The following is a 21,217-nucleotide window of genomic DNA, read 5'->3' as shown; positions in this document are numbered from 1 at the left end:
AAAAAAAAGCAAAAAATATATATAAATATCCATATAATTAAATTAAAAGTGAAGTGTACAATAAATGCTTTCTGGCACTGGGAGTGGGGGAGGCTAGGGGGCACCCGTAGGGCAAAAGGGTCTCAGTTGTGTTGAGGACCTTGAGGTGTTGGCACTTCTCACAAAAACAAAAACAAAAACAAAAACAAAAAAAATCAAAATATCTCTGTTAAATGACAATTTGGTACTTTCCTGTAGATCTTATCCACGCAACTGCCAGCAGAATGGTTTTTTTTTCCTTTTTCTTTCCTCATATATACGTACATATATAAGAAATAAATAAATAAATAAAATAATACTTTGAAAGACCTACTTACAAATACTCTAGCACTGTTAGAAGTTTATATATATTCATGGATAAAAATGTCTATGAGTCATTGAGGTTTTGATTTATGGATAATGTGCATAAAAATGTTGATATTGACGGATATTTTGAAAAAAAATTAGATATTTTGAACAAATTTTAAAATTTTTTATTGAAACTATAAAAATGTTAAAAATAATTAATATTACTTAATTTAGACTAATTTAACAAAAATAATACATTTTTGTCAAAAAAATAGATTTATGTAATAGGAATTTATCATAATTTTATATAGATTATAATTTAAGTATAATTTTACACAGTTAATACAAACAAGGCAAAATAATTTAATATATTACATAAAAATTAACTACCAAACATAATAGAGCACACACAGACTCAAAGTGATTTCAATACCAAAATGAGTTTTTAACACGTTGAAAAGCATTAGGTAGATTTTGATATTGATCTAAACAATACATTTGCTAAAATATTACTCTTATACTTCTGAAGTAGATCTCATGTAAGAACTATTTGGATGATTATAACCATATGAACTTTGTTCAGTTCTGAAGCTCATGGAATCAAAACTCAAGGCCACAAGATTCTCATCAATATTACCCATTTGAGTCACACCACGTGTTCTTATAAATTGTGTTTCAATTGTCCCAGTACCAAGACTTGTTGCACTACATTCATCATCTTCGTCTTGTATAACATGAGTAAAATTTTCTTCCTAAGTGAATGGACTCAAAGGTATCTGAATATGAATCATTCATTTAAAAGGTGAAAACTATTCTAAATACTAATTAAGTCTTAGGGTGTATTCATTTGCACAACTCAAATCGTGAATTGGGTTGTGTATGTGATCGAAAAATACTGTAGCAAAAAAAATTAAATTTGAATTTATGTAAAATAAAACATTGTAGCAAAAAAATTGAATTTGAATTTATGAGAGAGAAAATATTGTAGCAATGTGACTTGAGTCATAACTTAAATTGTGTAAATGAACACACCCTTAATATTTTTTATTGATTTTAATTTGAATCATGTTGTCGCATTTTATTTAAAAAATAAGAAAAATGTGCTACAAAATTAATTTTTGTGCAAAAAAAAATGTTCTCGGTGTTTTTGGGCATTTTTCAAAAATATCCTGAATATTTACGAATATTCACGGATTTTACAAATATGTTTGAACATTGTGGATATTTTATGGACACGTCGAGAAAAATATATTTCCCCTGTTATTCATATCAAGACTAAAAAATATAAATAATGTCGTGAAAATATCAACAATATTGTGGACATTTTCATCGATCAATATATCTTCTCCGATCTTTGTTGCATTATGTTATTTTTACGTGTTGTTTTACATAATTGATATGACATTTAAAAATATCTTTATAACTTTTTAAAAAATACAATTGAAAGAACAATTACTCATTTTTGAGAAAATGGCCAGATGACTATTGACTATATATATATATTTAATATTTCATGGCGTAGTGAAAAGTGAGTATATGAGTAGATATATATTTCATGGAAAGACGTACAAATACTAGTTCACACTCATATGTCTCATGATATAAAGCAGACACGCAACAGCTGGTTCCTTTTATAAACTTAAATAAATTGCTCGATTGGAAACAGTGTGAATTGGGTCAAGCAAACAGAAGACACTTTGGGGTTATTTTTTTGAGTATAATTTGAGTATAATTTTTGAGTTAAATTTAAATTATAATTTAAGTTAAAGTTATAACTTGAATAAAATTGAATAAAGTTGAATAAAGTTAAAATTTAAAAAAACGTGAACTTAAATAAAATTAAAACTCAGATTGTCTTTTTTTAAGTTTTTTTGACAAAAGAACATGTCCTTTGATTTTACAGAATTTGTACGTACGTGAGTCGTTTTCCTAATTTTTTGTTTTTCTTTTTCGAAAAATACATGCTTTCTATCTTTTGTTTTTATTTTTCAAAAATACATGTTTTCCATTCCCTTTGACTGAGGCTTTTTTCTTTTTTTTTTTTTTTTTTTGGCCAGATGGGTTTGGGGCAGAGGGCAATCTTTTCTCTTTTACAGGAAGAAAATAAAAAATAACAAAAGAAACTAATAATGTAAGATGTCAATTTTCTATTTATATGTTTTACAGAAAAAAAAGATGATCTTTACTTTATGCAAAGCAAGCCTTGCATTCTTCAAAAGATAAATAAAGCATTGTAATGGAGACTCTTGAAATATTCATTCAGTTAAAAGTGTTGATAAATTAAAAATCAAAAGAAGTGTTGATCTATTTAAATTAGTAACCAATAATTAATATCTTATACGTGTAATGATCTATATTGGTGTATTGTCCCACTTGTAGCCCTAACCTTGTAATCATTTTATTAAATTCTGCTAAACAATCGACAGTTTACTGCCTTGTTGGTGGTACTGGTGAGCAGGATATGCCGACCACAAAGGGTAATTTCGGAATTCTACAAGGCTTGCCACATGGGATTATTAAATTAAGGGAATTATTATGAAGCAAATCAAAGATAATATGTGGAACATTTTTTGGTGTGGGAAGCAATATTCTACGCCAACATTTTTGTCCATGTTGTTCTGCCTGTTCTTCATCAATTAATTTTTGGGAAGCAATATTCTACGCCAACATTTTTGTCGAGTTTTTAATTCAAATTAAAATGTTATTTTATGTGAGAGTTTTTTACTGTAGTATGAAAGTTATATATATTTTATTTGAGAGCTTTTCAATGTAATAGAAAAGTTATATGTGATTTTATGTGAGAGCTTTTCACTGTAATAGAAAAGTTAGATGTGACTTTTTATGAGAGCTTTTTACTGTTGTAAAACTCAAATTTGTGAAATAAACGAGACCTAAGATTAGACAAACATGGAAAATAGGGTTTGTCCATGCTCTAATTTTTTCCTTTTATTTATTCAAAAAAGACATAAAATTTTTGTTATTGATTCAACACCCAACATGTGATGTTTATACAATGAGTAAGTGAATGAGTCTAAATTTTTAATCATTTATTTTAAATGAATATCTATTTTAGTCAAATATGAAATAATTATATTAGTTAAGATAGTATTAATGAAAAATACCACATTAAAATTCATATCCATAGGCTCTGAGAATTTTAATGGGGCCTATTAGAGACCCCATTATAAGCCCACAAGAAATCTCTTTTTTTGCAAGTAAGGGTTAGACTTAAGTAGTACTACGAAATGTGAACAATAAGCGGGAAGTCATGAACCAACCGAACAAGGTCTTGGCATAAAGTTCCCAAGTCACTTTCTTTAAACTTAACTATCAATTGGTCTACTTGGGGCATTTGAGGAGGAAAGCTTTCACACTATTGTCGTTTCAGGCCACAACTGGTGGGTTTTGGAAGCATTTGCCTAAGGTCAAATACTTGGAAACAGTTTTCGGAATTTTGTGGTTTATCCTCTTTTTTTTTTTTTTTTATAAATCACATTATAAAGTGTGGCCCAAAACTCAACACCGTTTTCCTTTCTCCTTCTCTCTTCCAATCCTTTTTGTCATCATCTACATTTTTCTTTACATTTTAGTCCCTCCACTTTTTCACACTCCTCTAGTCTCTTCTATCTTTATTCTTCACCGATTGTTTTGGGCCTTGTAAGTTGTAACCCAAGTTATATTGGGTCTTGCGATTAATAGAGCCTTCGATTTGGGCCTCATTATCTCTCAATCTATAATGTATAGGATTACTTTTACGAAGGATTGACTCGAGATCGCATGCTCAAGCCCCTAACTCAATTTCCTAACTCAAGTTCTTATTTGTTTTGCCTTTCATAATGTATAAGATTCTTTTCTCCAACGTACGCAACTTTCTTAACTTACATGGTAAAATAAACATACCCTACATTTTTTTTTGTTGATTTTGTTTAGTCGCTTAATTTTTTCTATTTTTGCAGATTGCATAAGGAAGACAGAACCTACGAAAGATTTACACATAACTCAAAAAAAATTTAGACTCAAGTTACAACTTTATTTAAGTTTATGTTCTTTTACAAAACTTGAGTTTGAACTTGAGTTTGAACTCGAGTTTGAACTTGAGTTTGGAGCTAAAATTTAAGTTCAAGCGCCCAACTGAACTCAAGTTCCTAAACTCAAACTCAAGTTAATGAACAATATTAAATTTAAGTTTTTTATTATTTCTATTTTATCTTTTTTTTTTAGATTTTTTAATACGATTTTTTAAAATCAATTTAGTTAAGTTAATAAGAAGGGCAATTTTGACATTTTATATTTTAAAAATCAGCTATAAGGTGTTTAAAAAAAATATGAAATGTCGAGATAACATTTTAATATTATTAAAAATAAAAGGTACTAAAATCATGTTTCAGTATGACACAAGGTACCAAAATAATTTTATCCCTTTTCGGAAACTTGATCTTTCTTTTCTAGAAAATGATGAAACTTGATCTCAATCAAGGACGAAAACGTCGATGTCGATAGAGTTGTCGAGATTTTAATTTATAGATAATATCAACGGAAATGTCGACGTCGACGAATTCTAAAAAAAGGGATACCTTGATAAAACTTTAAAAATTTTTGTTGAAAGTGTACAAAATGCTAAAAAATACAATCAATATTACTTAATTTGAACAAATTTAATAACAAAGATAATACATTTTTTTATCAGAATATGAGAGTTATGTGGAATAGTATAATAGAAAATTATCATAATTATACATGGATTATGATTCCATAATAAAAAGTAAAAATTATTTACAAACTAATGAATATTTGCGGATGTTAACAAATATTGCGATATTCTTAAATATTACAGACATTTTATGGACACGTCATAAAGAATATCTTTCTTTGAGTATCTATGTCGAGACTTAAAAATATGAATAATGTCGTGGAAGTGTTGACATTTGTTGTGGAGTGGACATTTTCATCCTTGATCTCAATACAAGTCGAAAGATTTCCATAGGCTCCATTTGGTACGAGAGATGGAGAGTAGGAATGATGAAAAAAGTTGAAAGGATGGAGAGGATTATAGTAATCCTTCATGTTATTTAGTATGAGTGAGGGGGAGTTGAACGGATGGATGATAGTTGTTTGCCCAATTACTATATTATTCATTTCATTTAGTTGGTAATATTTCTTTTAAGTGTAAAATATATTTTTAGTTTTAAAATTAGATGGGTTGGTTGAATACTTCAATTAATGAAATGATCTAAATTAGTGGGCTTGAAGAGATACTCTCTGCCTCCATATCTCATATCCCTTCTCTCATCCTGTAACACCTCGAGAAATTAAAGAGGATTAATTAAGATAATTAAGATTTATTAGTGTGCATAATCTGGTTTAATTAAATAATTTTGTTCATTAAATGTTTTTGATGTGTAAATTATTTATATTTTCACCCTAGAAATGTGTGTAGACACCTTTTCTGTTTATTTTCCTAAATATCTTTGATGTTTATCTTTTTCCTTTTCCTTTTTATTTTCTTTGTCCTCTTTTATTTCTCTCAGCTCGTCACTCTCACTCTCGTTCCTTTCACTCTCTCTCTCTCTCTCTTGTTCAAATTGTCACTGTTTCTTCCGAATCTTGAATCAAAGAAGAATTTCAAGGAGTTTTCAACGTCAAGAGAAGGATTTAAGGTAAGATTTCTGAAAAACTTCTCTTGAATCTCAAATTTTTCCTTTAGAAAAACCTATTTTTAGTTCGAAATGGATTTTGGTTAAATCCTGATGGAAATTGGGGACTTTTGATTCTTTGGACTTGATTTGTTGTCTGGAACCTAAATTTGTTGAATTCCTTTGAAAATATCTCAGATTTGAACTCAAATTTGTAGGTTTTGGCAAGATTTTCTTCGGATCGGCCATGTCGGTTGAGTTGTTCAACACCCACTGGCCGACCGGTCCGGTCGACCAGTTTCCTCTTCACCGGCCGACCAGTGAAGAACAACTTCTCTGTCACTGGTTGATCGGTGTACCGTGATTTGAACCTGTTATGCTAAAAATGATGTTTTGACCCTAATTTTCAAAGAGAATCAAAATTAGCTTCATTTGGGAACTTAAAGTAGAAGGATTAACATCTTTAATTTATATTTTGATATCAAAATCCTTAGAATGATGATTTGAAACATAAAACGATTTATAAAACTTAAAATTGGATTAAAGCATACTAATAGGAAATTGAAGTGTATAATTAAGAATGATTAGCTTTAGGAATGAGAATTAAATCCTAAAGCACTGTTTTATGTAAATGATAGTTGAAGAATCGACATGAAGGCTTCGAGAAAGCGGAGGCTAGGATAGCGCAACTCTAGCCACATTTTTGGTGTATAAAAGGCAGGATTTCTTGTTTTTTTCTTTGACAGCCCGTTTTAAAGAGTTTGGCCTTGTAAATGTTTTAAAAAAAGGACATGTTTGCGAAAGAAGAGCATTTTAACACAATAGCTTGATTTTAACTATTGGAATTATAATGAACTATTTCAGAATTTTAATGAATAATTTCTTAAGATAAGATATCTTACGAACTGGTAAGCCGGGTTATGGCCTAGATAGGATATGCCGATATGGAGATCGTATCCTTAGGGGCAGAACCCGAAACCCGGACCGGGCCACTACGGTGGTGATAAGGTTTGTGCTTGTGGTTGTGTAAGTAATTTATCATAGTATAAATTACTTGTTAATGCCTGTAATACGAAATTTTCAGTTTATATTTCCTTTCATAAAAAGGATGTGAGGTTCTAACTGTTGTGTTGGAGCTGAATATCTTTATTTACTTGCCTATTTATGTATTTACTTGTTTATAAAGTTTATTTTAAAATACATCCTACTGGGCCTTCCGCTCACGTTTTATTTTGTTTCTATAAATATTAAACCCCTCCTAGGCGACGCTAGGAACAACGATGAGTAGCTGAGTTAGTTGCTACCGTCTGATACAGTGATGGTTGTGTTCATCATCCTGGTGTACAAATGTAAGGATTGTAAATTCTGAAACTCAAAACTTAAAGTTCCAAGACTATGGTTGATGTCTGTAAGTGTTATTTACATGTTCATGTATGTACAATACTATATATCCTATGGGTGAAGCCCTGAATGATGCCAGATGGTCAGTTTTTAAACCTCTTTTATCAGAAAGTGTGAAAGTCCCCATAACTTTCTTGTAATTTAATTTCAGTAAAAATGTGGGGCTTGTTTAGAAATTCCCTTAATATTTTACTTTTGGTTTTGATTATTATATTTCCAAATGTTTAATTACTTCCTTAATCATGTTTAATCTCTAAACGAGCTTTCACGTCACTAACCCCTGTTTTGGAGAGTGACACATTCATCCAATTAAACAAGGGAATTCTTCTCTCCCCCTTCTCCCCTCTCCCTCCCTCAATCCCTCCATTATACTAACCACACCTTTAATTACAATGTCGTTCATGAAATGTCAGAATATGACCGTACAAAAAAACCGTAAAATTGAAACAGACCGCTCAAAAACTGAAAAGACGGCCCCACGTGGAACCGAAGATAGTCGGTCCAGTTAACCGACCGAACTCTTTCGTAGGCGGTTTGGTTTAAGTTTTGGGTTTAGAGGTTCGGTTAAAAACTGAACCGACCGAATCTTTTTTTTTTTTTTTTTTTAATGTTGTCGTTTTTCTTTGTCCTCTTTTCTAGGAATAGTGGAGGGGAAGGGCATGGAAATTGAAGAGGGTGATAATTGAGTCATCTTATGCTTGTGAATATTCGGTTTTCACAATATTGGTTTGGCGTGTGTGTGTTCACGCTTAAAGCAATATTTTATGATCCTATGTTTTAGAGATAAACCGGATATTGCTGCAATGTAATCTTGCTATCATTTGAAGAACCTCTCCCATTTTTTCTCATCGAAATTTGGTTCAATTTGTGACGCCGTTTAACAGGGGTACTAGTGCCATACAACATTAAGTGGCAACACGTCCAATGTTTATTGACTTGGAAGTCATGAATGCAGATACAAGATTGGTTCTTGGTGACCATAGTTCACAAGCTACTCCTAGTAATGTTGCTCGAGGCCTTGCTTCCTTGTACAAGGAAATTACAGATCTTGATATTTTCACCGATTTTCATACAAGAGGTTGAATTCTTTTATAGTTCTTTTGTGATATCTTTTTAGTTTATCTTGTAGATACTGTACGTAAGAAGACAGCTACAATAATGATTGTATTCTCTTATCCTAATGAAATAATGTCAATTTTAGTTCAGGTAAATAATAAATTTACTTATATTAGCACGTGTTTAAGTTACGACAGTATTAGTCAATACATTTATTGTGATTACAGATTTATATAGAAGGAAAGTTTTACATTTTTTTAAATTTTCTGATAAAAAAATACAACTAAAAATGTTAATAACTTAATGATTTATTAAGAGTTACCTTTCTGATTATCAAAATTAAAAACTGACTAAAAACTGAAATCGGTTAACCGAACGACTATTCCCTTATGCGGTTTGATTTCGGTGCATGATTTTGAAAAATTGAAATAGTCAGTTCAGTCACTAAACCGACTAAAACCGACACACACCTTTATGTGAGAATAATTCTGAAGAAAAGCCGCGAAACGGAAAATAGGAAAGAAAAAGAAAAAGCAAAAAAAATAGAAAAATAAAAAAAGCGAAATGAAAAACTTTCCCGCGAATCGGAAAGTGTGTGCCACGCTGGCAATCCTTGTGAGTACTGTCTTGACCAATGAGAGTTCACCCTCACCACCTATATAATATAATCTCAGCGCCTCTTCATCCTCACAGACGAGTTATCCGGTCTTCTTCTCCATCTCACGGCAAAAGTCTCTGTTATCGAGAAATCTAGGGGTTCGTCTTTTTCTTCGTTAATCTCGCGAAAATCGTTTCCTTTTGATCGAGAAAAGATGAGTTCGACCGTTGCTGGTTCGACGAAGGGCGGCAGAGGCAAGCCCAAGGCATCGAAGTCCGTGTCGCGGTCGTCGAAGGCCGGTCTCCAGTTTCCGGTGGGTCGGATCGCCAGGTTCCTGAAGGTCGGGAAGTACGCCGAGCGTGTCGGCGGCGGAGCTCCGGTTTATCTGTCCGCTGTTCTTGAATACCTAGCCGCTGAGGTATTTCTTTTTCTTGCATTCGATTTCAGTATCTTGTTCGGTGGAGGCAGTATAGGGTTTCCCGTTTCCATTTTGCAAATGTGTTTGGCAATCGATTATTGTTTCTTCGATCTTAAATTTGATTTGATTTGATTCAAAGTCTTTTAAAAGATTTTTTTAATCCTTATATTTGCGACTCTGTGTTGGCAAATTGTATTTTGGAAATGGATTATTGTTTATTCGATCTTAGGGAGTTTCTTGATTCAAATGGATTATTGCTTTTTGTTCATGTTTTTCCTTTTGGTTATTGGTTTTGATGGTTGGTTGCGATATTCAGACATTGGAGCTTGCTGGGAACGCCGCGAGAGATAACAAGAAGAATCGCATAGTGCCGAGGCACATCCAGCTTGCGGTGAAAAACGACGAGGAGTTGAGCAAGCTTTTGGGGTCTGTGACCATTGCCAGTGGCGGAGTTTTGCCAAACATCCACCAAACACTTTTGCCTAAGAAGGTGGGCAAAGGGAAGGGCGATATCGGTTCTGCTTCTCAAGAGTTTTAGGGCTTCCTAGTTTTTTTTTTTTTTTGGTCATTACTACAGTGTAATGTAGAGGGAATTCTTCTGTTTTCTGCCTAGTGTTTTGTCTTCTGTCAAATTATCTTGTATTTTGATAACGGGTTTGTTAGCGTTTTGCTAATCAATCTATTTATAATATTATTTGATGGGTTTATTCCATTTGATTTCCCTTATTTTCTTAATTTTGATGTCAAAATTTAGTTGAAGAGAAGCAAAATATATTATGGTTTGACCAAGCTAAGAAGATGACTAAGCCGTGACCTAAAGAATATGGTTTGCCTTATTATGTTGCAAATGAACAGAGTGAAAAGGGGTTAATGTTGAATTAGAACTCATTTGCGGCTCCTTATAAATTCTTTTTAAAATTGGAATATAATAATCTCCTACGTTTATATTAACACTATTGGAAATAAGTCAAGGGTCAAACTTAAATATAAAGGTCGTTCATTTCGGGTTCGTTTAGTTCGTTGATTTGAGTTTTTAATTTGTATTAATATGTGATTTTATGTGATAGTTTTTTATTGTAATAAAAAATTAGATGTAATTATTTTTTAGAGTTTTGTACTGTAGCAAAACTTGAATTTTAAATTCAAATTGGTGAAATAAACGGAGTTTTCATCGTTTTGAGTTTAGAATTTGAGTTTTGTTACTGTTAAAAACTTTTAAGAATAGTTATATTTATTTTTTTTGTTATAATAAAAAACTTTTATATAAAAACATATTTCAACTCGAATTAAAAATTTAAATTAACGAATTAAATGGACCTAAAATTTTTGCCGCGCTTGAAGAGTGAAATTCGGGCATCGATAAAACTCAACTGTGTCTGTAGGCGTTAAGAATTATTGTCTTTATCTACTCACTATGTGTGGCTTAGAACGACCGGAATATAACTCCCAAACATACATCCAAGCTTCGCGAGTTGGGGTTTTGTTAAGAGATTAATGGTAATGTCCGTTGAAATTTCAGCGAAATGCTTCATTATGTGGGCTTATCACACTTTCCCCAACTAAGATTTCCTTCTTTTAGAGTCAAATGTTCGTCGGAGCAGGTTAGTGTGTCGAGACGAAAAGTATTGGAGAAAGTGGATGAAGAGCTCACCAAGGGAGATGAAAAAGCAGCACTCTCAATCGTAAAGGATTTGCAAGGCAAACCTGGTGGGTTTCGTTGTTTTGGTGCTGCTAGGCAGGTTGGTTAACTCTTTCACTTTTTATTTATTTATTTTTTGTGGGATTATCTTTTCAAATTACTTCTAGTTTCTTTACCATTTGACAAATTATACCAGGTGCCCCAAAGACTTTACACCTTGGATGAGCTAAAGCTGAATGGAATAGAAACGACGTCTCTTCTGTCACCAGTTGACGCAACTCTCGGCGCTATAGAACGAAACCTTCAGCTTGCTGCGGTTGTAGGAGGTGTTTCTGCCTGGAATGTGTTCGGTTTTAGCCCCCAGCAAGTTTTCTATCTTTCTTCGGGATTGTTGTTCCTGTGGACTCTGGATGCAGTAACTTCCTCGGGCTTGTCTGAAAATATTTTCTTTTGTGTTAATAACATATTGAACCAGATTTTGTTTTTGAGAGGCATATTAAACCAGATTAAAACTATTTGTTGAAGAGATGGAAATTGACTTGTGATATTTTCATTGCCATTTGATAGGGAAAATTTCTAGTCTTTTTCTTGATGCTTTAGAGTGTTTATGCCCACCATTGTGGTTTCTTTCATTTCTTCACTAATACGTTATCAAATCGTAGGTATCTTTTAACGGAGGAGTTAGTAGCTTAGTTCTTGATACAACAGGTCATACCTTCAGTCAGAAGTACCACAACAGAGTCATTCAGGCAAGATCTCTCTCTTTCTCTCCCACTCAAAGTGCAAATGACTTTCATTTTTATCTATTTTCGCCTCGTATGAAAATGATTGATAAAACTGACTTTTATTTTTCACTACTAGGAGTTCTGAAAACCTTAAAGTTTATAAAGTAATAAGGAGGTACTAATCAAACAAATAATGTGCAGCATGAAGCAGGGCATTTTCTAATTGCCTACTTGGTGGGAATTCTACCCAGGGGCTACACGCTATCTAGTTTGGAAGCTTTGCAGAAGGAAGGATCTCTCAATGTTCAAGCAGGGACATCGTTTGTGGACTTCGAGTTTCTTGAAGAAGTATGCACTTTTTCCCACTTCATCTGCTACTAAATGAAAAATTGGTTCTTGCACTATTCTTATGCATATCAAAAAAGCTAGATTCTCGTGTTTGATTTCAACTTTTCAATACCTAATGCTATTTATAGTCATTTTGAGTATTGACCAATTCTATAATGCAGGTCAATGGAGGAAAAGTATCAGCAACAGTATGTTATCTACCTCTCACCTCTTAAACTTGCTGCATCCAAACATATCAGATTGCATGTCGTTTTTGGCAGAGAGAATAACAATAATTGATGAATGTGTGTTACCAGACGCTGAACAGATTCTCATGCATAGCGCTAGCTGGAGTGGCGACTGAGTATCTTCTGTACGGATACGCCGAGGGAGGTCTTGCTGATATAAACAAGGTTTGGCTTTCAAATTCACTCGATTTTTCCAAACCATTATTTGCAGCCAAGAGTTTTGCTGATCAGAAAGTGAATGTAAACACCTGTATTTGTGAGACAGTTGGACATATTGCTCAGAAGCTTGGGATTCACACAGAAGAAAGCAGATTCTCAAGTGAGATGGTCAGTACTAAACACAATCTTGATCTTGCGTCGCCACAAAGTGGCACGAGCTAAACTTGCGGAGGCGATGACAGCAGGGAAATCTGTAGGATCTTGCATTGAGACCATTGAGGACGCCATTGACAGTGCAGATATCTAGCCGCTGCAGATAGTATAGCTTGTTAATATTAATGCCCAAACTTCAAGTTCTGTAACATTTTTCTTTTGTTACATTAAGTGACATTCCTATACTTTTATTTATGAGATGTTTGTAGATGTCTAAATAGCTTCGGCCTTGTGAATTTTTGATGAGTTAACAACTCACTATCTTATGAAGTGTGTTAAATACCGGTCAAAATTATTCACACCGATTAAAAAATATGCAGATTTAACATTAGAAAAACTTAACGAAGACGTATTAAATTATCTCTTATAAAGTAAAACGATGATAAATAAGAAAAGACAAAAAAAAAAAAAGAAAAAAAGAAAAGAAAGTTAACGGTTTGTCGTTTGCACTGTTCTACAAGTGAGAAGTTAGTCAAAGCATCAAAGGACAAAACAGAGGGCCGTCTCTGACTCAGAGCTCCGACCAAAACACCACCAAAAAAAAAAAAAACTTCTTGAGGATAGATTTGATAGGTTCGAGGATGGGCGTACAGTGGGTTCTTGTGTGCCATGGAGTGGCGACGCTGGTGGTGGTGATCTCCTTCCTCTGTGGGCATTGGCCCATCTTCAATGGCACTCCAATTCAACGAATCCACCACTTTCTCACCTTCGGCGCCTACGATTACTTCCTGTGCACCTTCTCTCATTCTCTCTCTATCTCTCTCTGTTTCTCTCACTGTTTCTGATTTTTTTTTTCTGGGCAGGCGGTTTGTAGGGTTTGTGTTTGGGACGAAGGGCACTAACGCGATACTGTCCGTCGAGAATTTCTGCTGCGACCGACCCAATCCAATTCTTCAGGTTTGCTGAGAAACGGAATTCTATTGAATTTTGATTTTTGTTTTTGCTTTCGATAATGGGTATTCTTCGTTTGATTTTGTTTTTGTTGGTGGGAATGGAAATTGGTATAACTATACGTGATTTGTAAGATTTTAAAGGTCGCAAATTTTGAAGGTCTTGAAGGGTTCTTGAGGGGGTAAAGTTAAAAACTTTGGGTTGAGTGAATTGAAAGCTTAAGAGTGTATTCATCTTTGGTTAAATTAAAAATAATGCCTCTTTTATAGTCTTGGAATTGGATAGTAGAATATCTTTGTCCTTTGTTTTATTTTAATTTTGGATTAATGGTTAACAATGAACATGGTGATTATTAATCATTGTAGGTAATATACCTTGCAATTCTTGGGGGAACCTTTTACTTTACTGCAAAGTCTTCCTTCAGCTACATTCCTGGCTATTATCTTAGCGAAGTTCACCGGTACTTGTCAAGGAGTAAATATTTATATTTGCCCTTTAATGTGTGTGCGCACGTTTTTTTTTTTTTTTTTTTTTGGTGAAAGAAAGAAAATTTTTGATGAATTTTCTTAGAGATTATGGTGTTTTCTGCAGGTATACAAGCGTGTTGGTTGTTGCTGTTGGTGTCTTGCTCTTTCTCTTAACTAGTTTTTCAGATCCCGGAATAATTAAGGCTGAGAATGTTTCTCAGTATCTCTCTGCTTATCCCTATGATAACATTTTATATTCCCAGAAAGAGTGTTCTACTTGCAAAATTCCAAAGTTAGTGTTTTTCACCTTTGGTGGTGCACTTGCTAGAAGTGTTTTTGTTTTGAATTCTAAGTGTTAAGGATATTGATTTTCCTCTTTATTCTTTTCTTCTGTGGTTCAGACCGGCTAGATCCAAGCACTGCAGCATATGTGATCGCTGTGTTGCTCGCTTTGACCATCATTGTGGATGGATGGTCTGAAATCTCTCAAAACTAATTTTTTCTTCTTTGATCTCAATCTCATATTGGTGCTTATCAAGTTTTATGCTTTGCATTCTACTAAAAGGGTCTCATTGTTGCAGAATAATTGTATTGGCGAGAGGAACACTCGTTACTTCATGGCTTTTCTTCTATGGTGAGTGACCTATGATGTAGCATCAGATGAGTTATGCCTTAAAGAGATATGAATACAACACGTTTGTAATTGTCTTTAGTTTGTATATTGGCATCTGTGCAGTTATCTGTATCTATTTTCAATGGTTCTTTCTGTTCTCCGTCACCCATGGTGCGCAAATTATATGTACCTAGGGTGCATTTTCTTCTTATACGATAGTGGACTGTGATGAAAAATTAGTTTTTGACGGTTCACGATGAGATTGGCAGGTCATATAAAGTTTTAGTGTATTGCTCTCTTTGAAATTATGTGCATCTGATCTTCTTGTGTGAAGTTGTGAAATCAAGGGGGAAAATATCTAGTGCTTATTAGCTGTTTAGTTTGTATGCTGCGTCAATTATTCTCTTCTTTTAGTTGGTGGGGTATACTAGAGATGCTCCTAATTTTTTATTTAATTTTTGGATCAAGATCTTCTCAGATATAAATATCCAAACAATGAATGGGCATTATCTATGTTGTTCCATGCTTCTGTCTTATTTCTAATATAGCTTTATATCTGAGGCTATTGAAATTTATTTGCAATGAGAGGCGTGCTGCTACTCTGCTCCTCATTTTCTTTATGTCCTCTTACGTGTCTTTTCAGGCACTTCCTTATTTGCTTGTATGGAGCAGTTGCCCTCGGGTTTGTTCTTGTGGGTCGAGCAAAAGAACTAAAAGTTGTATATATCCTAACTGGTAAATTGATGGCGAGACCTAGTTGAAGGCTAGTTGCATTTGGGCCTAAATCTAACATTTCCTTTCCTTGTTGCAGTTTACTATGGTGTAGAAAATTCTTTCCGTGGTTTAGCTCCACATGTTGTACAGGTGCATCACTTCTTGCATATCTGGAACTCTTTTGATGGAATCCATTTGTAAACAGTTATTTTCTATAGTGCTGGGTTGCCCTTGTCACAACTGAGCTAAAATGGACAGTCTTTTTAGCTCCCAAATTTTGATAAAAGTTCATTTCTTCTTCTTTTCATTTGATTGTTCTCTAAAATGCTGGAAAAGCAATTTGGAAGTATACTGAATAAATGATTGTTGAACAATAAGGCAGTAGTGTTTGTTATGCGTAATTTCTTTTTGTTTGCATGGTTGATGGGCTCTGCTAGATGTGTTTTGATTCTACTATTATTGCTGACCTTATTAGGCATGTCATTGTATTTGTTTCCTCTTTTCATTTGCTTACTCTTACTTTTTCTCTGTTTGTGACAGTGGTTACTGGATGCCTACAACACACAAATTCTTCTCATGGTGTTTCTAGCAATTGTTTCGTTGCTATTGGCGGGTTTCTTTGTTTACCATGCCCAACTCTGTCTCACGAATACAACCACTAACGAGGTCTGATTCCTACCCTTGATTTTGCTGAACGATTTATTCTTACAGTCACAATAGAGAGATGGCTATCATATAAAGTAATGTTTTAGACTTTAGATGTTTGTTGCCATTAGATGCATATTTCTCACTGAACCAAATCTAGTCGCTATTTTTTTCAACGAGGCCAAGAAAACTCACTACTCAATACTCATAGACAAAGAAATAAATGTAAAATTCCTCAAAACATGATACCTGCAGAAAACTCCATCGCTGTTTCTCGCTTCTTCCTTTACCTTTAAACTGCAAAAATCAGATCTTTGTTTTGGCTCTCTCTTGTTTTGCTGGGCGTGAGGCACTCTTGGAGACATATCCATATTCTAACTAAGATATGAGTTAGGAGAATTCTCGTTTGTGATGAGGATTATATGCGTTTTTTGCTTCTTTTCTGCTCTGTTAAGCCTACTAATACAAAGTGGATTTGCTGTTTTACAAATATAATTTACTGTCAAAAAACTATTAGGATTCCATGTGTTATGTGGTGATGTAGTTGGAATTCCAGCCATTTTGCATAAAGGTATTACTGAAACAATAGAATTCACTGTTGCCTCATGCATTTTTTTTTAATCCTTTTGGGAACCAGACTTTCAAGTGGCAAGACTATATAAGTTTGAAGAAGAAGATAAATGAAGCAAAGGCAAGTGCTGCGGCCCTCAAAGCAAGCATCAGTGAGATGAATAGTGAAAGAAAGCCTTCAGAGAGCAAATGGAGATCCTTCTTTCGGAGATCCCCACTTGAAGACGCTGAGGTCGTTGTTAAAAATAACGTCTATGATCGAGGATTTTTAAGGAACCTCTGCGAGATAATTTTTCCATTTTCAAGTAGATCGTCGTTTTCACGGACCAAACTGAAGCATGGTTGAGATTGCTATCGATAATTTTAGTTTACTCGGAGTAGTTTCTTCCCACCATTCAGCGGCCATTGTAGCTTATTCTTGCAATTCTTGATTTGTAAAGTGGACATGTATCAAGCATAAGTTGGATGCTTTTTATAGCCGTTTGCTGATTACACTCTTCAGAATTGGAGGCTGCGGATGTTAGATACAGATACCCATACACTTGACATTAGCATTTGTGAGAATTTTTCCCCTCTCATTTTGTGGATTCTCATCTTACTAGATCCCCACAAGTACTGTAATATTATTCATTTCTTTGATTGAAAAACCAGTCAAACAAAAACTCAGCAACTACGGTGTATCACAATTTTGCCTCTTTCTATTATTTTTAAACTATTAATTAACTTTTTCATTTCTTTTGCATTCTTTGATCATCTCTCCCTAGAGAGGAAAAGACCCATCAGCTGATCAATATCTCACCTTCCTCTCTTGTTCGGGTTTCTAGTTAATTTCAACGTTTTAAATTTTTTGTCGCTATCAATTTTTGTTGTCGTTACGACAATAAAACATAAAACGGACTTGAAAAGGAAAACGGCAATTGGAAACAAACGACAAAGATTCGGAAAAGGCAAAAAAACAGAAAACGACAAGATAGTGGTGGACGAGAATGAAAAGTAGGGTCATTTCCACTAGCACGCTAACTTCCGACGGTGGAATTTGCCCGTGCATCATCTCTTCCCTCACGGCTTAAGTGTGTTAAAAAGTCGTGTGTTCTTATAAGCACTCTTATGAAAAGCTGTTGGTTTGTGGCAAAACATCTCAACAATTCTAAGAGTAATTCATTCCTTATTTTAGAGGAGACCTTGGATATTCTCCTAATGATGTAACTATATTATTCTTTTTAATCATTGAATCTAATTAAAGTCAAATTAAATTAAAATATATGTAAAAAAGATAATTTTTAATATATATCTGAAAATTAAAAATTAAATCTTTTCAGTAATTTACTTTTTAAAAAATGCACTAAATAGCATTTTTAATACCACTTTTGAAGTAAACAACATATGTTTATAAAACTTGGTAAATTATAGTATATTTTTGTTACATTCTCAAAGAAATTATTCATTTCCCAATTTACTTACTGTTGGGGTTTTTCTTTTTTGTTTCTCACTCCCTCACAACAAGCCGCCACACGTCTCTCTCTCCCCTGTTCACTCTTATCTCGTCTGCAACAACTCCGTTCCTCTCTCTGGCTCTCCATTGAACTCTCTCTCACACACATCGCCGGCGCCGGCCGAACTCCGTTGGACCAACTCGCGCTGCCGTCACTGATGCACCAGCGACTATGTAACTGTCGCGAGGATTGGCGATGGAGACGGCGAGCTTCTCCCTCGGAGATGGTGAGACGGCGAACCAGATCGCGCCGTCGCGACGAGCAGAGATGTCAAGCTTTCTCTCGCAGATGGCGAGATGTCAACCAGATCGCGCCGTCATGATTCGAACCATTTTCAATTTACGTGTATTTTTTATAAGAAAAAATACTGTAACAAATTACGAATCATGATTCAAATCAGGAACGAATCTGCCAAACGCCCACGTTAACCAAAAAAAGAATTTAATTAAATTTACGTGGTTTGATTTACGGGTGTTCACTTAAAAGTCAAATTATTGAAATTCTAAATTAAGTGCCTAAAAGATAAAAATGTACCCTATTGACGGACAAAACAACGTGCCTTTGACATAGAATTTTCTTCACTGGAAGAAGGAAAGAAAATAAAAGGAAAATAAAAATTATAATGCATAAAAAATTAAAATGATAGAAAAAATTTTGATTTTTTTTTTATTTGTTTGGTATGATAAGGAAGAAAAAAAAATGAATCTAACTTCTATTGTTTGGTATTAGAAGTGATACTAAATGGATAGAAAAATTATTATTAGTGTAATTACTTTTTTGCCTAAATGAGGATAATTCAATAATTTAACTTCATTTGTGTAGTTATTCATATTTTCCTTCATAAAATTCACATATTTTTAAAGGGATTGAATATTGTGGGATCCACTAATAAAAATTTCTATTCAATTTTCTTTTCTTTTACAATTTTCTTTCTACCAAACAAACTAACTTTCTAATTTTCATCTCAAAATTCCTCCACATTTGCTTTCCTTCAATTTTTTATTCATACCAAACACACTGTTAATAGTAATAGTAGAAAGGAAAACATTTGGAGGCTTGTATGGTAAGAAACATTAATGTGATCAGTAATATTGTAAATATAAAGTTGAGATTAGACTTTTGACTGATGTACAGTTAAATGCTATTTGAGCATTCAATATCTTCGAGGTTGAGGATTGTTCGGAAATCAACAAAACAACTAATTAGGCAGATGTTTAGGATGCATTGAAGTTGCAGGGCTTCATATCTCTACTCCGAACGTAACTCAAAAATTGCCCAGGCAGCTCTTCTAGAAGTGCTTGAACAACGGGTATTTGTCCACCTATTAACAATCACAAATGAATTTACTTTTCATGTGCATAAACAATAATAAAAGGAGACTCTCCCAAAAAAAAAAAAAATAAAAGAAAAAGTTTTCTTGCTTTGCACGAAAAGCTTCAACCCATGATTTCTTTTTCCTTTGGTTGAGTTAGAAGACATCATTCTACTTTAAAAGTTTCGAATCACGACTTAAATATTTATTGTTTTATTTTTTCTTTAAAAAGTTTAAATTTAAGTTTTTATCTCACAGTATTTTTTTTATATAAATATATTTTTTAATTTAATTTAAAAATTTAAATTAATAAAACGAACGAGTCATTATAAAATAAATACAAGAACATTTCAGTAAGGAAACATTTTAAGGTTGATTTAGCAAATGAACTCACTGTGCACTTCTCGCATGGGAACGAACTGCACAATATCTCGTGTAGCCACGCGACCTGTGGAACTCTGTAACCTACGTCCATTATCCACATCAAGAATCTGCTAGTTGCAACAGTGCAACACTGTGGCAAACTCCGTTTAAAAAGCAACATTAATCAGATTTTTTAGAAGTTATTTAGTTTAATGATTTAAAATTTTAATTTGAGTTAAAATATTATTTTTTACAAGAGTTTTAACTGTAATAAAAAAATTAAATGTGACCGTTTTAAGAATCTTTTACTTACTATAATAAAATTTAAATTCTAAACTCGGTAAAATGTACGTAACTCTAATCTGTTTTGTATTGCAAGATATTTTACTATTTTAATGGGTCCCACATAAAATCTAACCACAAAGTACTCATGGATCATACCCTATTGATAGGGACAAGCACCTGTCCCCTACCATAAAATTTTCCTTTTATTTATTATTATTATTTATTACTTTAATGTTTATTTATTTCTTAATATAAGTCCTTTTTATGTAGATAGTAAAGAGACCAAATATATCTACATAATCGAAGCTGCAATAACTAATATTTAATTTGATCAAAGTTTTTTAATCAATTAAATATCATTATTAACTTTGGTTAGTGCCACTATTAAAAATCAAAGATACACTCTAAGGTCCTGTTCATATTACCGATTTGAGTTTTGTTACAGTAAAAAATTCTCATAAACAGTCACATATAACTTTTTTACTACAATAAAAAACTCTTGCATAAAGTCACATATAAACTCAAATTAAAAATTTAAATCAACGAACTAAACGGACCTAAAATTATACAAATATACATACGATAAGTAATGTGCTTTGTCCACTAATATGATAGTTGATTGACGTTCCAATATAAACCTCCATAATTAGAGTTAGGTAATGGTTCCATTGAACATCTCTATTTACTTTTCTTTCCATAAGTGATGTTAATACTTTAATGGATGACCTATTTATGAACAAATTATTTATGAGAATTTGGGTTATCGATTTGATCTTTACTATCGAGTATGCTCGATTACTCTTTCAACTAATTATTCAAATTAACACTACATGTCATTACGAAATTATCGATTTCATATCGGTGAATGAATATCTTAGCTACACATAGTATTATGTCTACTAAATGCCAAGCTTTATAAACAAAATGTTTAAATTTATTTAAAATAATGTCAAATAGTCAAAATAAAAATTACATTAATTGCTTTAAAAGCACCCTATTCCAATGTGACAGTGCATATCTATAATTTATATAGAAGAGGAGATGACTTTTGGACTATAACCTTTAATTGAAACGAACTAATGGTTAGCAATTAGTCTCTTTCCATTTAGTTCAAATCTAT

The 21,217-nt window shown here is 33.2% G+C and overlaps 3 protein-coding genes across 3 annotated transcripts; all 3 read left to right on the top strand.

Moving 5' to 3' along the window:
* Positions 1 to 9,120: 9,120 nt before the first annotated feature.
* Positions 9,121 to 10,145, top strand: LOC21385671 (histone H2AX). Its single transcript, XM_010104375.2, has 2 exons — positions 9,121 to 9,433; positions 9,750 to 10,145. The coding sequence occupies exons 1-2, from the start codon at positions 9,230 to 9,232 to the stop codon at positions 9,969 to 9,971; spliced, it is 426 nt and encodes a 141-aa protein (XP_010102677.1). The 5' UTR covers positions 9,121 to 9,229; the 3' UTR covers positions 9,972 to 10,145.
* A 752-nt stretch (positions 10,146 to 10,897) lies between these two features.
* On the top strand, positions 10,898 to 13,024 carry LOC21385670. Its single transcript, XM_024169646.1, has 7 exons — positions 10,898 to 11,172; positions 11,269 to 11,487; positions 11,735 to 11,821; positions 11,999 to 12,145; positions 12,307 to 12,333; positions 12,442 to 12,537; positions 12,638 to 13,024. The coding sequence occupies exons 1-7, from the start codon at positions 10,957 to 10,959 to the stop codon at positions 12,836 to 12,838; spliced, it is 993 nt and encodes a 330-aa protein (XP_024025414.1). The 5' UTR covers positions 10,898 to 10,956; the 3' UTR covers positions 12,839 to 13,024.
* A 219-nt stretch (positions 13,025 to 13,243) lies between these two features.
* On the top strand, positions 13,244 to 17,331 carry LOC21385669 (probable protein S-acyltransferase 17). The gene is made up of 10 exons (XM_010104373.2): positions 13,244 to 13,474; positions 13,548 to 13,641; positions 14,001 to 14,095; positions 14,227 to 14,394; positions 14,504 to 14,576; positions 14,684 to 14,736; positions 15,359 to 15,450; positions 15,527 to 15,579; positions 15,970 to 16,095; positions 16,712 to 17,331. The coding sequence occupies exons 1-10, from the start codon at positions 13,326 to 13,328 to the stop codon at positions 16,988 to 16,990; spliced, it is 1,182 nt and encodes a 393-aa protein (XP_010102675.1). The 5' UTR covers positions 13,244 to 13,325; the 3' UTR covers positions 16,991 to 17,331.
* The last annotated feature ends 3,886 nt before the right edge of the window (positions 17,332 to 21,217 follow it).

Source organism: Morus notabilis, unplaced genomic scaffold (assembly GCF_000414095.1).
Source record: "Morus notabilis unplaced genomic scaffold, ASM41409v2 Scaffold3053, whole genome shotgun sequence".
In the NCBI taxonomy this organism is placed as follows: Eukaryota; Viridiplantae; Streptophyta; class Magnoliopsida; order Rosales; family Moraceae; genus Morus; species Morus notabilis.
Note: the sequence above shows the minus strand (reverse complement) of the source record. Positions and strands in the feature narration are given on the sequence as shown.

Bases quoted from the DNA above. Each gene is read 5' to 3' on its own strand.
- LOC21385670 (XM_024169646.1), top strand. From the start codon at position 10,957: ATGCTTCATTATGTGGGCTTATCACACTTTCCCCAACTAAGATTTCCT. The intron at 11,822-11,998 runs GCAAGATCTCTC...AATAATGTGCAG, and splicing joins ACCACAACAGAGTCATTCAG to CATGAAGCAGGGCATTTTCT. The intron at 12,538-12,637 runs GTTTGGCTTTCA...TTTGTGAGACAG, and splicing joins GTCTTGCTGATATAAACAAG to TTGGACATATTGCTCAGAAG.
- LOC21385671 (XM_010104375.2), top strand. From the start codon at position 9,230: ATGAGTTCGACCGTTGCTGGTTCGACGAAGGGCGGCAGAGGCAAGCCC. The intron at 9,434-9,749 runs GTATTTCTTTTT...TGCGATATTCAG, and splicing joins TTGAATACCTAGCCGCTGAG to ACATTGGAGCTTGCTGGGAA.
- LOC21385669 (XM_010104373.2), top strand. From the start codon at position 13,326: ATGGGCGTACAGTGGGTTCTTGTGTGCCATGGAGTGGCGACGCTGGTG. The intron at 14,096-14,226 runs GTACTTGTCAAG...TGTTTTCTGCAG, and splicing joins TATCTTAGCGAAGTTCACCG to GTATACAAGCGTGTTGGTTG. The intron at 15,580-15,969 runs GTGCATCACTTC...TGTTTGTGACAG, and splicing joins TAGCTCCACATGTTGTACAG to TGGTTACTGGATGCCTACAA.